Source organism: Zonotrichia leucophrys, chromosome 2 (assembly GCF_028769735.1).
Source record: "Zonotrichia leucophrys gambelii isolate GWCS_2022_RI chromosome 2, RI_Zleu_2.0, whole genome shotgun sequence".
Classification (NCBI taxonomy): domain Eukaryota; kingdom Metazoa; phylum Chordata; class Aves; order Passeriformes; family Passerellidae; genus Zonotrichia; species Zonotrichia leucophrys.
The window spans coordinates 37975934-37996138 of NC_088171.1; the positions used below are offsets into that span (position 1 = coordinate 37975934).

Consider the following 20205-nt stretch of genomic DNA (forward strand, 5'->3'; position numbering starts at 1 on the left):
TTCATCTCTTCTAAATTAGTCTGTTTCTGCTGAATACCTTTAAAACCAGATTTACCACAAGGTGTGTGGGTTTCACATTAGCTGTGCTGCTTTTCCTTCTCAGAAAGCCATTGAAGTAGCAATGTGGATATGTGCTGCTTAAAGCTGTACATGATGTAAAAATTGAGGTTTTCTTTTTTTTTTCTTATTTTTTCTCTTTTTTTTTCTTTTCTGAATTTATTTATTTAATCCAGAGATGAATTCAATCCTACATACTATCTTGCTTGAGATGTCTCTTTTTGGGGATGTTGTTTTATCTTCAAGCCAGTGCAGCTTTTGGTGCATAAATCTATTTGATTGTGTGTATTATTGTCTACTTATCTACAACATAATAGAGTCATCCTTTTGGTGCTCAGCCCCACAGTTTGGCTCAATGCGGTTGTTTTAATGAATATTTCTTTTATTTGGATGATATATTTTCTGGCACTGTGGCTGCATTAGATGCTGGGACAAGTCACTGTCCACCAGCCACAAGACCAGGTGTTGCATGGTCAGAGACTCTTTTCTATTTTATTATTTCTCCTGTGTTGCAGGGTGCATTTTTAAATTGGTAAATGCTGTCAGTCTTGAATCACTTTTAAAACTAGATAATTAATGTGCTAATACACCTTATATGTATTCAGTCTCTTTTTTTTGTCCCTATCAGTGTCTTTGGTTCCTGCTGTTGTTGGTTTCTCTGGGACTGGATTGAAGGCACTTGAGACAGTAGTTCATGTTTGGACTCAGGTGTTTATTATTTCTTATCAGTAAAACAGTCTCACTACTGTGAGATCGGCAGCTTTTCATTAGAAGGCACAAAATGGCCAACAATCTCTTGTTCTGAGGTCTTTTAAGACTAAACTGACACCTAGATTACTTTCCCTTTTAACCCAATAACTGATCCCAAAGAGCCTGCAAAGCAGACTTTTCTGCCCAAATACAAAATGCCACCCAAACCCACGAAGAAGAAGGAAGAGGAAACATGAAGAAGAAACCCAGGACAATACCCTGTGCCCTCCATCTTGCTTCCATCCACTACATACTAAAAATCCCAAAACCTTAATTTCTCACCAAGTGATACACCTACACTACTCTCTATAATCTATTTCACACTTTTGTGGATTCTAGTCTATCTTGAAGTCTAGGAAACTTCCTCCATGAATGAGGGCCAAAGTCAGTGCTCCCCTGGGGATCATGGCACCCCAGATCAGACAGAGAAATATTCCCAGTGCCCTGGGTTTCCATGTGCTGTGCACCTTCACACAGCATATTTGGGTATTTCTTGGTTGTAGTGTTTTGAGATAGGCTGGACACATTCCTTGTTAATCTGTGTTTTCACTGTTCCTAATTTGTGCACTCCAGTGCTTCCTTGCTGAATTTGCAGGTCTTCCTGTCACTGAGCCTGGTTCTTTCTGCTTGCTTTTCTGTGCATGCCCTAGCAACCGATACATGAGATGTTTAATTTTTTTTTCAGGCATAACAGCAACTGAGGAAAGGTGTACCAGTTGGGCAGGGCATGTGACTGGGACTTGTAACTCTAGTCAAGAGTGATGCAGTATTTGATGTTGGTGTACCAAAGCTTTAATTTTAATAAACCACTTACTAACAGCCACAGAGTTTGGGAATGGGCAGTGAACATCTGAATAGTTTGTTGGCCTGGTGTATAAACATTGCTGTCCCTTTGGCAAACACATGCTGGTAATACACTTAACTTTTGGATTCACAGCATAGGTAATAATTCTCTAGTTTAATAAAATGTTTAAACACCACGAAGTAGTCAAGGTTCAGTATTGTTATGGAAACTGCATAGAAATGGCTTCTTATGCTGATGTTTTATTCATTTGTTGAAGGTGAGGTTTCTTTGGTATGTTATCAGTTTCTAATGCAAAACTCCTCTAGAAGGATATTTATTACTTGCAAATGATCAAGACAGACTGCTGGGGATATTAACCCTTCATACCTGTCTTAAGGACAGAAGTTAAATGATTTTATTCTGCCCAGAATATTTATCCTCAAAGGAAGCTTATGACGGCCATGTGCCTGAGACACTATATTATAAATTTTCATTTAAGTGGAAACAGTTGCTGTCATATTTTTAAGGTTCTGCATTACAGTGTACTTTGTACTTGAAGCCAAATAAAAGTATTGAATTTAAGCATTTTGGTATCACACTAAACTTCTCAAAACAAACCATCTTTGCTGCATGGCCAATAAATGCGATCGTTTTCAAGTCAAGTGTTATTTTTCCTCACCAGCTCCCCAACTAAAGAGTCAGATTTCCATTGAAAAGATATGTTACTCTTAAGAAGTAAATATAGATAAAATTTATTAAAATATAAAAAGCTAATATACCTGAAACTAAAAGTATTTTTCTCTTTCTTTGTAAGGATATTTTCTTGTACTTTCAGAGGAAAGGATAAGCATACCATCTACATTGGCCTGGAGTCAGCTAAAATCATTGCTTTTTGTAATGCAAATATCTTCTTTCTGGGAGTTGACTTTTTGTTTTACACTGCCTTCCTTCTTCCCGGGGCCAGTTGTTCAAACGAGCTCGAAATGAATGTCCCATTTTACAGGGAGAAACCTCAAGCTTTTGAACATTACAGGTGTGGAACTGTATTTACCTTTGGAGATGATAAAAGGGAGTTTGTCACTTGGAAATGAACAAATGAGCACGTACAGTCTGCAAAATCTCTGTTAATATAGTGTGCACAAAGCACAGTTTGATCTTACATGATATGAAAGCAAGGGACTTAGCCAATAATGCCCAGTTTAAAACAAAAAGGCATATTTTTGGAACTGGATTTTTTTCATTCTTACTGAAATAAGGTGCTGGTTACATCTGGATTACATAATTTATGGAAATTCTGGATTTATTTTCTTAAGTCAAGAAACCTTGTCTCAAACGCATAGCTCTAGGACAAAAATGTGTGTAGTTATATAGTGCAACATATTCATACAAGCAGGACTTGTGTAGGCAGCCTCAAGTGTTAACAGATGATGGGATTCCAAGCAGCTGCCATTCCTCTGCTGTGGAAGTTGCCTCCCCTGGTCAACCTTTACAAACTGCTGTGATGTGACACAGGTTTCAGTTACCTCTGATAAGATGTGTTCTGTTTAAGTGGGTTATTACAGGGTCAGTGCCTTTACAGTTAAGGATTGGGTGGGGATGTCCTGGGGTACAGTTGTGCTATGGGTCCTCTCAGTAGCCTTTTACAAGTCTGGGTTTTTATTCTGTTTAGCTGCTCATGTTTCTCACCTGGAGAATGTGTCTGAAGAAGAAATGAACAGGCTCCTGGGGATTGTATTGGATGTGGAATATCTGTTCACCTGTGTCCACAAAGAAGAAGATGCAGACACCAAGCAAGTTTATTTCTACCTGTTCAAAGTAAGCTGAACTTGTGGGGTATCTTCTCAGATTTTTCACTTTCTCACATATTAGCCAATTTCATTGCCATTCAGGCATGCATTGACTTTATCTGCTGAGACAGTTTTTTTCTAGGATGATTCTCTACTGAGTAACTGTGGGCTGGATGTTCTGGTACTGGCAATGTACTGATTCTTACTCCCAAAAGCCATCCAGATGATTGAGGAACTGACCCTGAGTCCCGTGTATAAACTGCAGCCTCCTTCCCTGACACACCAGGAAGAGTCAGTAGACATGAATGGTAACTTGGCTGCCTGCATTTCCTCAGAGGAGCCTTTTGTACACATTTCAGAGAAGGTGATTTCTTGACTAAACAGTGAAGTTTAGTAATTACAAATTCAGGTGATTAAACAAGCATATATATATATATATATATATACACAGCCAGGAGAATTCCAACACTGCTCACAGTGTGTTGTGCCCTTGTGACTTCCATTGACTCTCTGTATGAAAATATACTAACTTTTAAAAATTTGTGTGTTTTGAACAGCTTTTGAGGAAGTGCATTTTACAGATGGGAAAACCTGTAGTAGAAGGATCTTTGGAAAGTCCCCCATTTGAGAAACCTAGCATTGAACAGGTAAGGAGTCAAAATGTGGATTTTGTTGGTGTGTGGTGAGTTTTTTGTTGTTTATTTACGTATTTTAAAATTTTATTTTAGTAGGGGCTTGGAGGCTTTGCTTGTTTTGAGATTTTTTGTGGTTATTCTTTTTGTAAATGTAAGCGTTGGTGGCATTTTTTAAGCACTTTGCAGATGTTTCTGTGTTCTGCTCAGGACCAAATAGGGGGCTATAGGAGATTGCTCTTGGTTCTCCTTTTAGTGTTTGTACAATAATTACATTATTTGTATTCTATTTCTCATCATTAGTCTTAGGATTTAATAAAACTGACTTTTTTTTGTGGGTTTAGAGAATTAACTTGAAATGCTACTTTTGTGTGGGCAGTTCTAATCTTTCTTTGTTTCAAGTGATGAAAAATGCTGTTGAAGTTTTGAAATCCAATATTAAAATGAAGCTTGCCTTCTGTATATCAAGAAAAATGTTACAGTCCAATTCAGTGAGATCATAGCCTTCTCTTTCAAAGGCTGCACAAGAAAAAAACAAAGCTGAAACCAAAGAATAATTGAAGCTTTTGTGACTCTCAGTAGATAAAGAACATATGACAAATTCAGTTTTTGGTTAAGCAAGCTCCTAAGAATGCACTCCTGGCAGAGAAGTGGGCCCATGAACTCCAGTGAGACTCCAGTGCAGAGGCTCACATACCTCACTGAAACAGGAGCTCCATGTTTTCCCATCCCTGGATGAATGGGTGTTCTATTGTTAAGCAGGATAATTTAAATGTGAAGACTGTTACTTGTAGCAATGATTTCTTTGCAGCTCTCGCTTATTGTGTGTGTGTGTGTAGGAAGATCAAACCACTTTATTGCAGAACTTCTGAGAAGTCTTCACTCTAATTTCTCCTTTAGTTTGACTATAAACAAAAAATGTGTATGTAATCCCCCATGGTTCCTAATCCTTAAAATACACTATTAAAAAGGTTTTGTACAATGCAATTTTTTGTCAATTTCTTCATAATGTTCAAGTTGCTAAAGAAAATAAAGCATAGAGATTAAAGGATAATTCTTGTTACATCTTACTTTAAAATCATTTTCGCTTTTAAAAAGACCAATATTTTCAATTCTGGTTTTGGCAGCTCAGCCACTCAATCAAACAAAATTATTTGCTAAGCCCCAGTATTATAAGGGATTTTTAAAATATATGTGTTGCAGCACTTTTAGTCACCCATTTTAATCGTGTTCAGTAGATTTTTCTTCAAACTGGACAGTGTCCAAAGTGCAATGAGGAGACATGATTGTGAGGTATTAAGACTTCTTGAAGAAATAATGTGGTTTGTAGACCTAAACTTAAGTAGAAGTCCATAAGCCTTAATCTATTATTGAAAAGTAGATGGTGAGTTTTGAGGGTGATAGTTGATTTATGTATGGATTAAAGCCTGCCAGAGCTTTCTTTGTTCGCTGACTTTGAGAAGGAAGGAAAGAAGGAATTTCTTCTTCTTTCCCTTTCCATCAGCTGCTGAGGGCAGGTTGAAAATACCTGGATGTATCTCCTGCTACACAGGTACCAGCCTGTGGCATCTGCATGAGTAGCTGAGCAAGGAGATCATGGTCTCCAATATTTCTTTTCTTTCCCATGCAATGCAAGTTCATAATAAACATAAAGTGAGGAATGTTTGAGGATGCTTCTGTAAAATTCATGGCTAAATTATTAAACAGATTTTTTTTTTTTTTTACTTTTTAAGGGTGTGAATAATTTTGTGCAGTACAAATTTAGCCACTTACCCTCGAAGGAAAGGCAAACAATAGTGGAACTGGCTAAAATGTTTCTGAACCGCATTAACTACTGGCACCTGGAGACACCTTCTCAGCGAAGACTGAGATCACCCAATGATGATATTGCGGGGTATAAAGTGAATTATACCAGGTAATGCTGCTTCTGCTTGTTGGGAGACTTCCTTACAAACAGGGCATGTACAAACTTCAGGAGTACATCAGTATCTTTACGCCATAGATGGACCTTGTGAATTCTTGCAGCCGTGGATTTTACTTGACGACCTAAGGGTTTTAGTGAGACTGTATCAGTTTCACATGCATCCTTGGGTCTTGAGAGATATGCTCTTATCTCTAGAGCCTCTTACTCTACTTGGAGAACAGAGGCTGGAACACTTGGAGAGAGTGTTCCAAGTGTCCCCATACTCCAAGAGTGGGGAGTAGAGGCTAGAACACTTGTATCTAACAATGCCTCTGCAAGGTTTGTATTTGTCAAGTGCTCTTGGTCTTAATGTTTGTGCCTCATGAAAGTTCCCTATTCATTATTCAACTTAAAAAAGAAAGAGAGAAGATAACATTTAGCATTGTAAATCATCACTGTTTGAAACCAAATCACAGAGGAGTTGAAAAATCAAGCTAATTTTGCAAGTGCTTGAACACTAAATGGGGAACAGATATTACAGGTTCCTTAAAATTACAGTTCTTGTTATGACCATTTAATACATTGTTAGAATTTAAAGGAATAACTGAGTCGCTGGAGGATGAAGAGCTAGGATAGAGAAACATGTCTCTATTTATTTTCTTTTTCTCACAGGAGTAGCGCAGTGCCTTTTTCAGTGAGCAGTTCAGTGAGAGCAGTTCAGGGTCCTGCAGGTCAGGCAGCAGGTAGTTAACCTCTGTCAGCACGCTGTTCTCAGGAACGCCCCGGACATCTCTGCTGGCCCAGGGTGAGCACCACCTTCTGGCTGCTTTCCTGGTGGCCTTTCCTCTCACACACCTCCTCTCCATGAGGGAGAGCAGCAGCAAATCTGGTGTGAGTTGAGACTCTGGCTGGTGACAGAGCAGACTGCGCTGTGTCTGACTCAGATGTGCTGTCACCATAAAGGACACTTGTAATCCATGGTGCTCCTAAGACCATGTTTGGTGGGTGTTTGACCTCCATTTGACCTCCATCACCTCTGTGATAAGTGGGGTCAGCCAGGGGTGGTAGGAGTTAAATCTCATTAGGAATCGATAGCTAATTTGTTCTGGTTGGTGGTTTTTTGTTGTTAATTATTTTGTCACTTGTGTTTTCTCAAACTATCCCGCCCACAGTCCCTAAGGTCCCCCCATCACCCAAAGTGCCCTTCCCACCAAATCTCACTTGTCATTGTGAGTTCTCTCCTCTGTGTTGTCCAAGGCACTGCTCAGGGTGCTGCTGGGCACCATGGGCACACCTGAATTTTCTGCAGTTCCAATTTCATTTGAGAACCCGAGGATTTGAATGAAACTGTATCAGAGTTTCACATGCATTCTTGTGTTTTGAGAGCTGTGCTTTATCAGCCAAGAACAGGGAGTAGAAGTCTGTGAACAGCTCTATCTCACAAGTCTTTTGCAACACATGTTTGCAAAGATTAAGGCACAAGAGTTTGGGAGAATATTTCGAGACAGGCTGTACTTTGGGTCTGGATGAGGAAATGTGTGCAAGATCCAGCACAGTATGTTTGCATCCAATTCCTAATATTTTCCTTTCATTGCTGGAGCTTTCATAGTGGTTGTGGGCTGATTCTGCTAAAGCTCCAGATTCCAATGACTGTTCACTTACACAGATATCAAAATCTTGTTTACAGAATTAACAGATATTGTGATGTCCATAGGCAGTGTACTCCGGAGTTATCTCTTTGGTACCATAATCTCTTTTCCTAGAAGAGAAACATGACATGCTGTAATTTTCCTCAGTGCAAGGTTTATTATGGATGGAGATACTGGTAATGAAAGAGTAACAAGGCAGGGTATGATGGGAAGAAGCCAACTGGTGGAAGACCAGGGCAGGAATCCAGTTGGATTGGGATGGAGCTAGTTAAAAGTGTCACCCATTTGGCCTCTATGTGGGGAAAGGTAAAAGTTCAGAGGGTAAAACAGGCTGTGCTGAGGGTCTTTGGAGTCAGAGGCAGGAGATGTGTGAGGCTGAATGGATGAGCTGTGGAGGGAATCTCTGACATACCCATGAATTGTCTGTAATCTATGATTATTCTCTGGAACAAGACTACTTTGTGTAAACTAGACTGCGGAGAAAAATAATATATGGAAACTTAAAAGTACTTGGTTGTCATTTCTGTAAAAAACTGGGCAATATAAATGCTGCTTAACTCTGTCCAGCCTTGTAGTGGAAGTGATTTATACAGTCATATAGCTCTCAGCTGCATTATAAATGATGTGGGTAGTGGTTTTATTGCATTAAGTCATATGTTAGGTGGTGATAAGTATCTGGCTTTTTTCCTCTTTACAGGTGGCTTTGTTACTGCAATGTCCCTCAGTTTTGTGACAGTCTACCTCGGTATGAAACCACCCAGGTGTTTGGTAGGACGCTGCTTCGCTCTGTTTTTACTGTAATGAGACGACAACTACTGGAGCAGGCCAGGCAGGAAAAGGACAAGCTTCCTCAAGAAAAACGAACACTAATCCTCACTCATTTTCCAAAGTAAGGGGTCACAGTGTGCCTGCATTCAGAGTTAACCAGCAACTTCATTGTGGAAAGGGGGAAATTACCTGCAGCTTAAAATAATTTATCTTTTTATTCAGTAGCAACTAGATACTGCAGCTTTCTTTACTGCCATAACTTAGATTAGTGTATTTTATATGGAAAACTGCTTGCTTTGTTTTGTCCTAGGGTTTACTTTATGAAAGTAAAAACACGAATGTATATGGATATATATATATATGAAAATTTATAAAAATATGAATAAAAGGATTATTGGTATTGCTGAGGGATTGTACTGTTTGCCTGTTAGCAGGTATTGTAGGTCACTTACTTTCTTTTTCTGTAGTCCTTGGAAACAATGGACCTCCAGAAACATGCTTGCATCTGCTTTGGTGATGGACCATTAAAAAGGGGCAGTGTTGTACAGAGTTTATAAGAACTTCAGTTTAATTTAACATTGTAATAGTGAACAAAGGAGTCACCCCACCCCCAGAAGAAATGGGGTTATTAGAGAGGAGTCAGTATAAAACTGCATCATTGAATCCTAAACTGGTAAATTTCATACTGGGTATCTTTTCCAGTACTGGAATGTTGATGACAATCTCTCACAATAAAACAGCAATAATTACCTATAGCAGTATTGAAACATGCTCAACTTTGATAGTTATTAATTTCAAACACTTTTACTGGTGGTAAGGAGGTGTAGTGATGATGACAGGATCATTCATTGTAATGAATTCCTGTTAAAATAGTGTATCACTTTAAATATATCCTTGTTTTACAAGGGTAGGTTGGTTCTCCAAGTCATACTTTAAAAGCCTGTCCCTCCTAACAACAAATGAACTGAACCTACAGAAGACTGGTGGCACTGATGCTATCTATGCAAGCTACTGTGTTGGGCCAGAAGATAGGTTAGAGCTCAGGGGAATGAAAAACAACATGAACTTTCCTAAACTGAGTAGAGCCAGGATTTGTTGCTCCTCCTATAATTAATAATTTATTTTACCACTTTGAAAAATGTACAGTACCTTTGGGATAGAGTGGATACAGGCCCTGAAACAGATATAGAAAAGGATCTGACACCCCACTGATGCAAGGAGCAGATTTGTGGAGGAAGCAGGTGTGCATGTGCCCCTGTTTCCACTGCCTTTTAAAGCCTTTTGCAGTAATTTAGAAAGCATTATTATTCACCATAATTCCTTTTGATATTCTGCTGGGGGAAAAAAAGACAAATACTGTTTGCAGATGATCTGTGGGAAGTATGAATAACGTTTTAAATCTTTCATGGGCTGTACTTATCTGAAGCATTTGTCTTTTCTCTGGCATGGTTCTGAGTGAGCCCTGCAGAGGACCTGTGTCTCAGAGGATGGAGCCTGGCATTGGCACAGGGCTCTCCTCTGCCCTGGGTCTCCTTTTGGGCAAAAGGAGCACCCAGGGGTTGTGTCTGTGCATACCTAGGAAGGAGTTGCTAATGGGGCTGAAGGCAGAGCCTCTGGACTGCCTGGAAATGGAGCTTTGGCTAAGGTTGAATTTGTCCTTCTGCTCTGTCACAGGTCACTGTTACAAACTTTTTTAGCCATTATCAGCTGTACAGACAGCAGCAAACTCTGCACATTGCTTAGGTATGGCTGTCCTTTATATACAGTATGAGAGTCTGACTGGATCCTGAAAATCCCCATCCTGTTCAAGGAAGTTTTTCTCAACAGTCCTGTTGGTCTCAAGGAAGTTTTACTCAACAGTCCTGAGCAGTTTCTATACATGTAGATGACTCCAGAGAGTAGCAACGTGTACAACAGCAATGTGCCATGTCAGCTTCTGGTCTGAAACCCCTTTTGTGCAATGTAGGATAAGCAGCTGTCTTGCTGCTGGGAGGGAATTGTGTATTAGCCCTGAGAGGGTGAGGATGCTGGAGAGTCTGATCTGTGGAATTCAATAATGCTAAGAGAGATTTAACATCGAGCTGTTTCTGTAGCTGTACCAAAGTAAGGTTAAAAATACTGTTATGCAACCACAAACATGCAATTAAAAGTTATAGTAGGACACTTAAAGGCATGAAAATATCTTCCTAAGAGCATTGTTAGTAACACTGGGATTCTGTCAAAGGCAGAAAGCAAATGCATCTGCAAAATACTTATTTATCAAAGCAGACTCATTTTGCCATCATTGTATAACATCAATCAACTCATAGCTTTCTCGTTAGTGGAATTTTGTTGTGTAAATGTAGTTTGTAACTGTCTTCCTGCACTTGCAAATTAGATTACTTGCCTGTAATCAGAGGTAAGGTTTAGTAAGTGGAAGCATTCTACTTATGATACTTCATGTCTACTCTGGCTTGTGATTTTTGCATGTATGGGGTTTTTTTTAATAGCACTGGCCAACAGCATTTTCTTGCTGACTTAGTAATGTTTTTTAATTTAAAAACATTGCTAGTGCTTATTTTAAAAAAGAACCTGTTTGGAATGATCCCATTAGTCGCTATTTTGCCTGGTTTTGTACCTAGGTTTCTGTCCATGCTGGAAGAAGAAGTGTACAGCCAGAATTCTCCTATTTGGGATCAGGATTTCATGGTGTCCAGTTCCAGAACTGGCCAGCTGGGAATCCAGACAGGTAATTGGCATTTAGTGATGAGTAACACAAAGGAAAAAACTGCATGAATTAGAACTAATGTGGGGCTTTTTTAATGTATATATTAGAGAGAGAGAAGTGTTCATCTGTGACCTTTTAAAATAATAGTTTCATTCTCTTAATTGGTGAAACTCTCCCTTTCTTGAGTTTGATTTGTCCAACCAGTCTTAGAGCACTGTAAATAGGATAGATGGAGCTGAATGATGAGATTTAGCTTTTCAATAGAGCCCTACAAAAAGCCTTTTCATGAAGCTAAGTGCCAGCAGGCTTGGCAGGTATGTGAAAGAAGTTTGTTTTCTTAGCTTCAGCTCAGCACTGTGAACTGATGAAGCCTGATGTTTGCAATCCCCATTATCCAGCAGTCCCTCCTTAGGTAGAATTCAGTTTAGAAAAATACAGTGAGATAAAGCTTTAATGTTTCTACTTGGGAGCTGGTGGCATTGCTCTCTTGCACAGTGCTCACTGTTACTTTTTGGGTGGTGGGTGTCCATCTTTGGGACAGTCTTTCCATCAGCACCAGGATGGGTTCTGTGACCTGATTTTTTCTGTTTGTTTTTTATGTCACTGCAGTTATCAGTCCGCCTCCTGTTGCAAGATCTGTTGCATACAGTGCAAGTCCTTCATCTCTGGAGCAATCCAACAGTGGGAACATGAGTCCAGCTTGTAAAGTTTCTTCTGCCCTTGACCCAAACTTAGGTAATGGAGAAGGAGCCTTGCTTTTTGACTTCTGTTGATATTATCAGTAGTTGCAGTATATGCTAACCTTTGCCTTCACTCTACATTAGCAAACTTGAGGTGTTTTTGCTGAAAGATTTACATAGACATACCTTTTTCTCCACTATGGTAGTGTTTAACTAATAGAAATCACAACTGTATTTGCAAAAAACCCCAATTGGTTTGTTTAAATTAAATTAAAATGGGGACAGGTCCGGTGGTGTCAGAGGTTTTTGAAAAATACTTTCTTTGGAGTACATCTATTGTAAGTCATGAAGAGAGATTTCATTTAAATGATGGTGGAGTAGAAGGAGCCATCCCATTTGGGTTTTTCAATCTTTCAAGGTACTGAAAATGCATATATTTGAGCAATGAAGAAAAACACAGACATACCAACTAGGTCAGATTTAAAACCTGAATGAGGTTAGGTCAAAGAAAAAAAAAACCCTTTTAAGGAAAAGAGTTGGTGGATGCATAAATTCTCCTAATAAATCCTTTTTCAAACATCTCAGGATTAATGAGCCTGTCAAGAGAGGTTGCTAGGTCAGAAAGATGATCCCAAGCTTATGTAAAGTGAGTCCTCAAAGAAGGAGAAAAACCAAAACCACAGTGAATTTTGAGTCTCAGTGTTCACTACAGAGAAACTTAGGGCAGCTCCTAAACTGCAGTTTTCCTTAAGGTCATTTCTCTACTTGTCCCTCAGAAGTGGGAATGAGTAGGATAATGAGTGGGATAATCCTGAGCTAGCAGCTGGATCTCTGTTGCTGTACCTCTGCTAGTCGTTGGTGGACTGTTCTATGAATTTAACTAGTTTCTTTTGCTATATAATACATGTGGGTCTGCAGTCAGTAGGGCAGTTAATTATTAACTTGGTATATTTTGATTTGGAAATTTTATATGGATTTTTTAATATGTATGACACATCAGACTGTATGGGCTGCTTGGTTTACAGAAGAGGTGAAAGAATTATGTGATGGATACTTAGTTCCAGTGAATCCTAAAAGGGGGTTTTGTGTTATCAAGAAATAGGCACTGCAATTTGTGAATTGAGCACTGGCCTTCCCAGACAGCTGCACAGAGGTTCCATGCAGAGGATTTTGAAGCAAAAAGAAAAAGCAAATGGTTTAACTGTGAATTCACAGAGGTGTAGTGGAAGGAGAGGTGTATTTTTCCTGCTTCATGCTAATACCTCAGTGCAAAGTGGAAATTGAGAAGTGATAAATATTTTCCAGATTTCATTTATTTCTCCTTGTCTATAGGGATAAACCTCCCCCCCCAAAAAACCCCAAAACACCAAACCTCAAACTTGTCATATAAACTAGAGGATATAACAGATGTGCTAGACTTCATAGTGCTTGTTTGTGACATTTTGGTGAATTCTAATGTGTCCGAGTTTTGTTTCATAGGGGAAAAGAGAAAAAATAATGAACCCTATTCTCTGGAGGATTCAAAGAGACCAAGGGTTGTAGGAGATATCCCCATTGAGTTAATCAATGAAGTAATGTCAACAATTACAGATCCTGCAGCAATGCTTGGGCCAGAGGTGAGATATAGGCTTGGTGTTGCAAATGGTCTGTTTGTGAATGGTCTTTAGTAAATGTTTTTTAGTAAATGGTTTTTAGTAAATGTTCCACATGGATAGAATGTGATAAGCTAAGAGTCCCGTCAATAAAAATAGACTTTGAAAGGGTATGATTTGGGGAACAAAAAATACTGGTGAAATACATCATAAACATGAAAAATAGTTCTACAGTTTTTTTTTAATGTTTTGTGTACAGTTAGGAAAGAGACTTGTGAACTATTGATAGTAAGAACATAGATCTCAGGTTATCCTGCAAGGTGCTTTTGTTACAGGATGGTTAAAAAGGCAAATTTTTTTAACCTTAACAAATTTTTTACAAATCAGATCAGAATAGGATAATGAGAAAATAAAAACTATATCTTAAAATACCTTTGCCCCACGTCTCCCTTCTTCCCAAGCTTAGCTGCATTCATGATTCTCTGCCTTCTCCCCCAAGCAGTGCTGGGGGATGGGGAATGGAGGCCACAGTCAGTTTCCCTGTGGTGTCTGCTGCTTCTTCCTCCACAGGGAAGGACTTCCCACACTCTCTCCCTGCTCCAGTATGGGGTCCCTCTCATGACAGACAGTTCTCCATTAACTTCTCCAACATGGGTCCTTCCCATAGGCTGCAGTTCTTCATTAACTGCTCCACTGGTTGAACCTTAAATTTTTTTAACCTTAATTTTTTTTTTAATTTTTAAATTAAAAAATTGTTAAGGTTATAAAAAGGTGATTTGTTAAGGTTAAATAGGGTTCAAGTATTGCAGCAGAATGAAAGATCCAAAGTTAAAACCTCTCTCTGGTGCAGGAACTGATCTAAACAGTTATTTGCTCTGTCTTCCCCAGTTGCTCTTTTTTTTTTTTTCCCAATTGGAAGAGAAAAACAAACAGAATTGCAGAATTGTGCCATGTACAGAATTGCACTTTTTTTCCTTGGCTGGCTTTTCCTCCTTCTGTTCTCTCTGCCAGGCTATGTTTTGCCAGCAGCTCATTTGCCAAGATTTAGCTAGAAACTGCTGAAGATTTGGAACCACCTACATTTCTTATTCAAACTATGTACTGTGACTGATGGCTCTGCATATTACAAATGCTGTGCCAGCCTGGCTGTTGGGGCTGGCAGTGACTAGAAACCCAGCAGTCAAACTTTGCTCAAAAAAGTAAACAGTATGTTCATACAGAGATGTTTTGGCATTGTAAAATGATCTTGAAAAAAAATAAGCTAAATACATTTTCTGTATTAATTTAATCTGCATTTAGATATATAGATGCAATTGCTAGATATGTAACAGCAAATTCTGTAGGAGTTAAAATCTTTTTTTGAGGCTCTTACAGTAGTGGCAGAGATAGTGGAAAGCACTAATAAAATGGAAAAGACCTACTTTTCCTGTGCTGCCATTAAAATGTGTGATTTGCAGTATGTGTAGGCGAATCCACAAGTCATGCCCAAGCTGGCTATGAGTAAAGCAAATATGAAGACTTAGTGGCATAGGCTTAAACTAGATGTGTGCTATCCCTCAAGGGATTTTGGAACTTTTTGAGCATAGCCATTGTTGTTGTTATCTAATCTGTATCAATATAAATTCAGATTGGTCTTTGTAGACTGTAGTGCAGACTTACATCTGGCTTATTTGATGGTGTCCCTCCTGCAAAGCTACATTACAGAGGCAGTCATTGGCAGTTCTGTTGGAAAAAGAGAGTGGGGTTTATTTGTTTGTTCATTAAGGCTGTTCTGTCAGAGGATGTGAAATCCCAAAACTGTGATTCTGTTCCTCGTTTGTGTGGCACAGACCAACTTCCTCTCGGCACACTCGGCCCGGGACGAGGCCGCCAGGCTGGAGGAGCGCAGGGGGGTGATTGAATTCCACGTGGTCGGCAACTCCCTGAACCAGAAGCCCAACAAGAAGATCATGATGTGGCTGGTTGGTTTGCAGAACGTGTTCTCCCATCAGCTGCCTCGGATGCCGAAGGAATACATCACCCGCTTGGTCTTTGATCCGTGCGTATCCTTGGACTGCCTGTGAGGCAGAGGGAGTCTGGTGCTGTTTGCAGCAGAAGAGGGATGGAGAGCAGCTCTGCCTCTGCTGTGCTTTTGCCATCTTTTCAAGCCCTCATAACTCCTGGTCAATCTAACTGGGTTGTAACCAAGTGCCTTCTTGGTGGCTGTATTAATAATAAGTGGCTTCTTGTTGTGGGACCGTGATGGGTTGACGTTGGCTGGATGCCAGATTCCCACAAAACCTGCTCCATTGCTCCCCACCTCAGCTGGACAGGGGAGAGAAAGTACAAAGTTCTTGGATAGAAGGACAAGGAGTGATCACTCACTGATAACTATCACAGGCAAAATAGACTCAATTTGATGAAATTACTTTAATTTTTTTACAAATCAAATCAGAATAGGATAATGAGAAAATAAAAACTGCATCTTAAAATACCTTTGCCCCATGTCTCCCTTCTTCCCAAACTCAGCTGCATTCATGATTCTCTGCCTTCTCCCTCAAGCAGTGCTGGGGGATGGGGAATGGAGGCCACAATCAGTTTCCCTGTGGTGTCTGCTGCTTCTTCCTCCACAGGGAAGGACTTCCCACACTCTCTCCCTGCTCCAGTATGGGGTCCCTCTCATGACAGACAGTTCTCCATGAACTTCTCCAACATGGGTCCTTCCCACAGGCTGCAGTTCTCCATGAACTGCTCCACCAGTTTAACCTTCCATGGTGAACACCCTGGGGAGGCGCGTGTCCCTCTGCAGCCTGTGAAGGAGCCCCATGCTGGAGCAGGTGGATGCCTGAAGGAAAGCTGTGGTCCTGTGGGAAGCCTGCCCTGGAGCAGGCTCCTGGAAGATTCTGTGAAAAGAGCTGCCCACACTACCTGCTAGAGCAGCTTTGCTGGCAGGACTTGTGTCCCTGTGGAAAGGGACCTGTGCCACTGCAGTTCCTGGACCCCACACTGGAGCAGGGAAGAGCTCCTCTGCCTGAGGAGGAAACTGTGACATAGCATGTGGTGAACTGACCATAACCCCATTCCCCATCCCCCTGCAGTGCTTGGGACAGAAGGTAGAGAATCAGGAAGGAGGAGGGGAAAGGTAGTTTTAGGATTTGTTTTACTTTCTGTCATCCTGCTCTGATTTTGATTGGTAATAAATTCAGCTAATTTCCCCAAGTGAAGTCTGTTTGACCTGTGATGGTCGCTGTTGAGTTATTTCTCCCTGCTCTTACCTCAAGTCATGAGTTTTTCATCACATTTTGTCCTTGCTGTCCAGCCAAGGAGAGGAGTGATAGAGCAGCTTTGGTGGGCACCTGGCATCCAGGCAGGGTGAAACCACCACAAAAGCTCAAGCTGCTGCATTGCTGCTGTCATTCCACAAGTTAGAAAAAGCTAAAATATGTACAAGAAAAAAAGAATATATAATATATATAAAATCTTCTTCAATGGTGGCACATACAATATAACCATCATACAATATAACTATCTTTGGGCTTTTTGGCAGGGGGTCACTTTCGGCACCAACTGGTTTCCCCAAAATACATCATCTGTATATTGACTGTATCATTTATATGATTTATATGATACTTTATATTGAATAATCTAAAGGATGGTGCACTGTTTTCACACCTTGAGGATTATACTAAAATTCCTTATCCTTGACATAAGAGTTGAGATTGCACCTTGCTATATCTTTCCTGGCAGTCACGCTGAGTGCAACAGAAATGGATGTTTATTCTGGTCTTGATTCCCGGAGGAGTGTGTGATTAGAAATAAGAAATGTTCTCTCTTACTTCATCAGCTGTATTTGAGACTGATAGGTTAACTATGGAGATTGCATGCAAGGAAACAGGAATCCCTTAGAAAGGACTTGCTCTCCTGTAACTCCATTAACTTCTAATTTACTCAGGATAAAATCACCCTGAGAATTGTGCAATGGTGTAACTATCAGCAATAGATTCAGTAAAAGCAATACAACTTTTATTTATTGGGCATTACCTGAGTATCTCAGAGTACTTGGCAAGGCCAGGAGCTTGCTCTGTGATGATCACCTTTATGGTCTATTGAAAGCATGATATTAAAGTAAGAACTCTTCTATAGATACAGTGGCTAACTTAGGAGGCATACAGAATTGCATTATCATCATGGAAAGAAGTGAATCAAGTTTCTGAAAAAGGAAGGTTAAGGGCACTTGATGTACTATGTACATGAATTAAAGTGATTGTTATTTTTGTCTGCTCAGGAAACATAAAACCCTTGCATTAATAAAAGATGGTCGTGTTATCGGTGGTATCTGCTTCCGGATGTTCCCCTCCCAAGGATTTACAGAGATTGTTTTCTGTGCCGTGACTTCCAATGAGCAGGTCAAGGTAAAAAGAATTCTGTATTACAAGTGTTTATTAAATGGATTTGAGTCCCATTCACTCACTGCATGTAGTCCTAACACTTTTAGTCATGTTGAATACTCTGCTGAGTTGCCAGACAGAAATAGATTTTGAAAGATACAGCAATTCTGAAAACAATACACAAAAACCCAACTAAAATGTGCAGATATAGCATCATCATCGTAATAGTAGGATTACCTGTATTTAATTAATTAAATAAAATTTTTCTCAGCAGAGCAATAGTGGCCTGCCATTCTTGGTATTTTCATGCCTCTGTCCCCAGTAGTTGTGTCTCTGTCTAGTGTAACATTTTGTGGTTGACTGAAATAAGTATTGCTTGTGGGGGGCAGTACTTTGCGTTCAAGCACTTTGTGACATTACATAACTTCAATCTAAATGAGATAGAATAAAAAATTAGATGTAGTTTTACATCTCAAAATAAGCTCTGGATCAATTCTGTACACTTTTTTGAGTTAATGCCACATTTTCTCAAAATTTTGAGAATTAGCATCTGTGTTGAAAGGATGCAGAGCAGTATGAATACATGAGATTCCTCCAGCTTTTCTAGCTGCTCACAATTTGGTTCAGGGTTTTGCCTTTAGATGGTGCTCTAGCTTCATGATTTTAATTTCAAGAAACAAGAGCTGAGATGTGGGTTAATTCAGAGTGTATAGCAGTTAACATGCAAAAATTGTACACCCAGGTGCAAAAGAGTAACACACTGGGATTGAAAGTCTGCAACAACTGTTAATACTCAGGTTATATTTGATTTTATTCTGGTGTTAGAGAGGAGCATTTCCCTACATTAAGCAATGACCTGTCAGCATTCAGAGTGTTTTAGCAAATGCAAATCCTTACAGAATATGCCTAAGTTGTGCTTAACTGCACTACACAGGTGAGGCTGCCAAAGGTGTGTTGTGATTTTCTAGGAATAATCTTTCAGAATAATAGAGCAGATAATTCTGACCCGTCAGATTGCCCTCAGGGCTGCATAACACACTATTTATTCTTTTATCCTCTGGGTGCTTTGCTGTATCAGTTGAGTGTTTCTGAAAATTTGCCTTCTTGTTTTTTCCTCTGAGTGAGCTGACCCTGTCAACAGGTAACTGAGAAAAAAAAAAATGTTGACACATGAATGACCTGCCAGGTCTTAGGGAAAAATATGTTCCTATTTTAATTCAGTTTGAGGCTTGAGTAAAAAAAAATAGGAATTGTTTTCCCATACAAATTGAATTGGTTTTTAGGTAGTTTGGTCCCCTGTTACAAAATAATTTTAAGTATTACTGTATGTGGCTTAGTTTATTATCTGGCACTTGCCATATTTGGATCTATGAAATTGTAAATGAAATCAGAAGTTTGTATTCTCTAAGTCATTTTTTCTGGCTTTTTTACATAAGTAAAAATTTTCCCAGTTTTGAAGAGCAGAGTACCCAAAAGGAATCTGTGTGTGTTTCTCTAAGTGTCCTGTTACTCTGCATTTTGAGAAAATGGAAACATTTGCAGGAACAAAACATTATTATGGGATTACCTATCTATTTTACATTTCTTCATATCACAGCAGAAGGGCATGACTATAGCTTACTTGGCAATGTGAATAAATGCAACCTGTTGTTTACTTTGGGGCTGAATTTAAATGGAAATCATACCTGTGTGCAGTCAGAAGGCGTAGCTGTTTATTTGATTGTGGACTCTATAATTTTCTGCTCCTTATTATGGTAATTGTTCACTGTTCCTTTTTATGCTTATGATAAGCTTAGATAATAAATCCTTTGAGGCAGAGACTGTTTTGCTACAGCTGCACAGAACACTGGAATAATTTCAGTATTGTTACTGCTTTGTAGTTTTGAAGTGATATGGCTCAGAAAGGATGCTCTATTGTTACAGTATGTGCAGTTTTGTTATGGGTGAAGTATGTGATTTTAATGGTTTATATCTAATTTAAAAGAGGAACGAAAAAAAAAAAGAGGTGGGCACCTTGAATTACAATTTCCGTGCTGGGTCACAAAGGCACCCCTACAAGGCTCAAAAGAGTTTGCTCTTGAGTGTGCAACACCCACTTAATTAAGAGAAAATCTTTTAAACAGGATCTGAAGGAAAGATTGTATTTTGAAAAACAGTGTGTAATAACCCAGGGTCCACAGGTTCTAATATGTCATGGCTTTTTCCTGCTATGTTTCACCCAGGGTTATGGGACTCACCTGATGAACCATCTGAAGGAGTACCACATCAAACACAACATTCTCAACTTTCTCACGTATGCAGATGAATATGCTATCGGCTATTTCAAAAAACAAGTAAGTTCAGTGCAAGAAATTACTTTTTGCAAGAAGTTTTATATCTAGTAGGGTTGACTAAATAACTAGGCATGGCAAAGTAATTGGATAAAATATATAGTGCAATTTTACATGTGTATTTTTTATCTATAAAATGTGCTCATCTCATGTAATGTTTTTGGCTTCTAATACATTTTTCTTTGATAGAATCATCTGA

At 39.4% G+C, this 20205-nt stretch overlaps 1 protein-coding gene across 1 annotated transcript in view; it reads left to right on the forward strand.

Annotated features, from left to right (window-relative positions):
• The window catches only part of KAT2B (lysine acetyltransferase 2B), a 40514-nt gene that overhangs the window by 11213 nt on the left and 9096 nt on the right, over positions 1 to 20205 (forward strand). The window contains exons 3-12 of the mRNA XM_064704619.1: positions 3261 to 3406; positions 3936 to 4025; positions 5744 to 5925; positions 8260 to 8451; positions 10952 to 11058; positions 11647 to 11772; positions 13197 to 13333; positions 15139 to 15347; positions 17574 to 17700; positions 19899 to 20009. Coding sequence (XP_064560689.1) covers positions 3261 to 3406; positions 3936 to 4025; positions 5744 to 5925; positions 8260 to 8451; positions 10952 to 11058; positions 11647 to 11772; positions 13197 to 13333; positions 15139 to 15347; positions 17574 to 17700; positions 19899 to 20009 — 1427 coding nt within the window. The remainder of the gene's footprint in view (positions 1 to 3260; positions 3407 to 3935; positions 4026 to 5743; positions 5926 to 8259; positions 8452 to 10951; positions 11059 to 11646; positions 11773 to 13196; positions 13334 to 15138; positions 15348 to 17573; positions 17701 to 19898; positions 20010 to 20205) is intronic.